A 5,065-nucleotide genomic window follows, 5' to 3' on the forward strand; every position below is an offset into this window, starting at 1 on the left:
AAAATGTTACAACCCTGTTAAATACAATTAAAGGGCTAGATCTCTAGAAGATAATTAAATGCACTTTATTATTATGATTAGCTTTTAATTTGCACTATTATCAAGAAACAGGAGATGGTAAAAAAATTGAGTTCGGTGGCATATTTGTCTCACACACCCCCTTGGTCCTCAAATCAATCCTTTAGAATTAAAATTCTAAAATATTCCAAATAGTTGAGGGAGGTGATGTGTATTGGAAACTGCAATTCTCATACCAGTGTCAAAGATACTTTAAGAAAAAGTCTTGACTTTTATTTGTGGGGGGTAGAGAGAAGATAAGAAACATCTGTTATAAACATTCTATCAATCTTGTGATATAGAATGTCATGTAAACACTCAACCCCACCCCCACAGTCACAAAGAGCCTGCCCAGAGCCTTCTTGCAAAGCAAAGATACCCACCTTTACCCACTCCTCCCCCCCTTTCTGGACAAGTTTGAAAAGAAACCAGTCTTTTGTCAAAGGAAAACTAAAAATCCCACCAGCCCATCTGTCCCCTCCCTCCAACCCAACCCATTTTTTTATTGCTTTTTGAAAAAACAAACCCTAAACAACAAAAACCCAGACAACACACAAACCACCCCACAAATCGCTAACCTGAATGCCTGAGGAGATATTCGGTTGAGGGAGTAGGGTGGGGGCACAGTCTATGGGGGAAAACTAGGGGAGAGATGCAAGGGCATCACCAATCCCCATTTGCCAGCTATTGCTCCCCCTAAAAATGTAAGGGGTCCAAACCAGTACTCAAGGTAGTGTGTTTGTGTGTGGGGGGGAGGGGTTGTTACAAAACACACTTCACAAAGCAATTTCAGCCCACTCCAAGCGCATGGGACAATTGAAAAAAAGAAAAGTTAAAGAGGTGAAAGATCTTCCTGCCTGTAGAGGAGTGGGCCAGTGGGGTAGGCCATTCCACACACGCTCTCCGACGCCCTCTTCCCATCGCCCCACCCCGGTTTTTTTTGTTGTTTTTTTTTTCTCTCCACGTCTTCATCTCCCTTGGGAGGGTTCCAAAGATCGAATGAAGGTGACAGGACAAATGTGGAAAGAAAGGGGGGAAGGGAGATAAAACAAGAAGAATCGAAGTCTTGTTCAAAAGTATCTACCAGCTTCCCCAATCCCAGCGTCAGTGAAAAGGCTCACCAATTTGGCTTTAGAATTTGAATGTAACAAACCAGCCAATACCTCTTCCAGCACACTCAACCCTGCCAAATCACCAAAAACTCCAAACCAAAGTGGGGGGTGGTGTTTGAAAGGGCGCCGAAGAAAAGCGAGAACCCCCTCAATTACTCCCCCCCCCCCCCCCCCCCCGTCCTCAGCCCTGGCACTCATCGCTGCTCCTTTTTTTTTCTTTTTTGTTTTAAATAGAAAATATATAATTAAATTTACAAAGGCTATTTACAGTTTTAATTACAAACCTGATGGGAATGGTGGGCAGAGTTATCTTTAAAAAGCGACCTAAAGAGAAATGATTTCGATTGTTCTTTATTTAAAAAAATAAAATAAGGAGTCTGTAGGAGCCCCCCTGGGTTGGAGAAAGCATGGTGCGTTCCCAGCATGGGGACATCCCCTCACACAGTGGTCTCGCCATGCCGGCTGTTGGTGAGACGCGTGTAGAACTTCCTCCAAGAGTGCAGCGTCTTGCCGGACCAGATCCAGAAGCCCGACGTGATGCCCACGATGAGCGTCATGAGGTATTTGATCATGTAGACGGTGAAGTCGGGAGACATGCGCGGCGTGTAGTGCGCTGGGCACGGGATGGCCAGACTCTTGCAGTGCTGGCTCACCCACGAGCGCTCCCAGTGCTCTCGGAAGGCCTGCTCGTAGAAGTAGCAGGCGATGACGATGGTGGCGGGCACCGTGTAGAGCACCGAGAAGACGCCGATGCGCACCATGAGCCGCTCCAGCTTCTCTGTCTTGGTGCCGTCGTGCTTCATGATGGTACGAATGCGGAAGAGTGACACGAAACCTGCCAGGAGGAAGGACGTGCCTATGAAGAGGTACACGAAGAGCGGCGCCAGCACGAAGCCCCGCAACGGGTCCAGGCTATTGAGGCCCACGAAGCACACGCCGCTCAGCAGGTCGCCGTCAATCTGGCCCATAGCCAGGATAGTGATTGTCTTGACCGCCGGCACGGCCCACGCGGCCAGGTGAAAGTACTGCGAATTGGCCTCGATGGCCTCGTGGCCCCACTTCATGCCCGCCGCCAGGAACCAGGTGAGCGACAGGATGACCCACCAGATGGAACTGGCCATGCTGAAGAAGTAGAGCATCATGAAGAGGATAGTGCAGCCCTCCTTCTTGGTGCCCTGCACCACCGTGCGGTAGCCATCCTCGGAGAAGCGCTCGTTGCACACCACGCGCTCCTGGAGCACGAAGCCCGCAATATAGGCCACCGACACCATAGTGTAGCAGCCAGACAGAAAGATGATGGGCCGCTCAGGGTAGCGGAAGCGCTGCATGTCCACCAGGTACGTAGTGACGGTGAAAAAAGTGGAGGCGCAGCACAGAACTGACCAGGTGAGAATCCAGAGGCGCGCAAAACGCGTCTCTTCCTGCGAGAAGAACATGGAGCCGTCGGGCCGCGCCGGCTCGCAAGGCGCCGCGCAGTCGCGCTCGCCCAGGAACTTGTAGCTGAGATAGGACGGCACCTTCAGAACGCGCGGGCAATGAAACGGGTGTTCCAGTGTGGCGTAGCGCGGGGGCGAGCCGCCACCACCCGGGCCGCCTGGGGTGCCCCCAGCACCCGGCTGCAGGCCCGGCGGCGGCGCAGTGGTGAGCAGAGCGGGCGCGCCGTCCTCAGAGTGGTTCTGGCCCACGCAGATCTGCTCCGCACCGTGGCGCGGGAAGTGCTCACAGCGCAGACGCTCGGGCCACTGGAAACCGAACTTGTTCATGAGCGCCTCGCAGCCCTGACGTGCGCGCTCGCAAATGGAGCGGCACGGAGGAATGGCCTGCTCTAGCACTGTACACACGGGAGCGTACATGGAGCACAAGAAGAAGCGCAGTTCCGGTGAGCACTGCACTTTCACCAATGGGTAGAATTGGTGCACCTCCAGGCCCGCGTCCTCCTGGTTCGTATGGCCCAGAAGGTTAGGCATGATGGTTTGATTGTAGGCGATGTCCGTGCACAGCGGGATGGAGATGGGCTGGCAGAAGCCGTGGTCCGGGATTGAGATACCCTTCTCTCCGTGGAACTGAGCCGGCCCCGCGGCGGGCAGCAGCAGCAGAGGCAGCAGCAGGCGGGGCAGGGCGCTGCGGGGCCGCATGCTGGCCGCCGCCCCCCACCCGGCTCCGGGGCGGCCCCCCGCCCCCGCCCCCAGCCCGAAGACCGCGCGCCTTCCCCGAGGCCGCCTCGCCACGGCCGCCGCCTCCCGCGCCTCTTTGCAAACTTTGCTTGCGGCCGCAGAGTTGGGGAGGTCAGGCGGGGGAGGGGGCGGCGCGCCTGCCCGATAGCTCACCGCGATCGGACTGAGCAGCCTGAGACTCCGCGCGCTGCTTGCTCTCTCTCTTCTTCCTTCTCCTCTCGCCTCTCCCCTCCCTTCTCCGCCCAGCGACTCTTTTGTGCCTTCCTCCAGCCCGCACTTCGGCCTCTCCGATCTCAATTAGTCGGTTTCAAGGGGGCCCCCGCCGGCGGCCCCGCCCTCTTCTCAGCCCCCCAAAAATGGGAACCTTGAAACCGCCCCGTCGAGCTCTAAGCTCCATCCCAAAATCTGCTCTCTGCCAATCAGATTTAAACTCGAGGACCAGCCCGGAGGGCTGGATTGGTCGACCATAACATAATGAGATCAGAAACCAGATGCCAACAAAACTTTTCCCCCCCTTTTGCTTTTTAAAGAGACATGCTATTATTATATGAAGGGCTGTTTGCCCAGCACGGGATTTCTCCCCAGTCGCGGAGGTGAGATCCATAGACATGGATTTCCCCGCACTGCGGCGGACCCAAGTCACGCAAGCCTGGAACATTTTTTCTTCCGGGGGCCGAGGCGCTCTCCAGGGTAGGGCCTCTTTAAATTCTTGCCTCCGCCCCTGCTCCTGGAGCCCCACCTATTCCAGTCCAATTTTTCAGATCAAGTGAAAAATGTCAAGTAAAAAAAAAAAAAAAATTGAGACAGACTTTTAAAAAGCTAACAGTTAATAAAGACTTTTCTCTCAGCCTCTTTTCATGGAGTCCAGACGAAGTTTCACTTAACTCTCTACGTAGACTCCTGGAGTATGCCTCGCCCCTCCCCTACACACACCCTTAAATAACCCTCTGAAAAATGAGAGCCTGTCTCTTTAAGAGGCTCTTAAAGGGGCCTGGACTCTGGGGCGTAATTGCCCCGTAGCGAGCACAAAGGAGCCCATTATAGTTCTTTGTGTTCGGTGGCACCTCAAAGTGAGAAAACTCAGGAACTTAGGGGCCCAGAGCTGGAGTGTTAGGGAGGGGGTGGGAGGGGGGTTTGGTGAAGCGGAATGTCCGGGAGCTGCGACTTCTCCCTCCCCTTCTCCCGAGGCAAATCTTAATTATGCAAAGTTAAGTTTAGTTGCCATAACGAGGAGATCTTAATCGAAAGTTAATGATGGGGGGTGGGGGTGACGGGCAGTTTTGAGTGAAGAGATGACTTTCTTAGGCCATTAGGGGGAATTATACTCCTTTCTCCCCAACTCTGCCTCCGCCCCCTAAAAGCTTCCATATATTGTCTCCTGGGAGAGAGGAGAGTTTTACCCAAATCTTAAGTGATTCCACACCAGAAAGAGATGGTGTGAGCGGCGAGAGAGAAGGCTGGGGGTTGTTGTGGATTATCACCCACTCCTATCTCTCACCAGGTTTGGGGTGGGTGGCCGTGGCAAGCAGGGTTCCTGCTAGTTTAAAAGGATTTTCTTCTTTTTCCTCTTCTAGGATTTTAAATTTAGGAGGGGGGTGGGGAGGAGAGGGGGGATTTGCATGTAAATCTCCTGGGCCTGGTACTGGATGATGGATCAATTATTTCTATTGTCTCTCCAGAGGGAAGGGGGGAGTCACTTGAAAAGAAGAAAGAAAATTGAGT

General features: G+C 53.5%; 1 protein-coding gene across 1 annotated transcript; it reads right to left on the reverse strand.

Moving 5' to 3' along the window:
• Positions 1–1,504: 1,504 nt before the first annotated feature.
• On the reverse strand, positions 1,505–3,621 carry FZD2 (frizzled class receptor 2). The gene has a single exon (XM_066263444.1). It carries the CDS (start codon positions 3,302–3,304, stop codon positions 1,607–1,609), a length of 1,698 nt encoding a protein of 565 aa, XP_066119541.1. The 5' UTR covers positions 3,305–3,621; the 3' UTR covers positions 1,505–1,606.
• Positions 3,622–5,065: the final 1,444 nt, after the last annotated feature.

Source organism: Saccopteryx bilineata, chromosome 2 (genome assembly GCF_036850765.1).
Source record: "Saccopteryx bilineata isolate mSacBil1 chromosome 2, mSacBil1_pri_phased_curated, whole genome shotgun sequence".
NCBI classification, from domain to species: Eukaryota; Metazoa; Chordata; class Mammalia; order Chiroptera; family Emballonuridae; genus Saccopteryx; species Saccopteryx bilineata.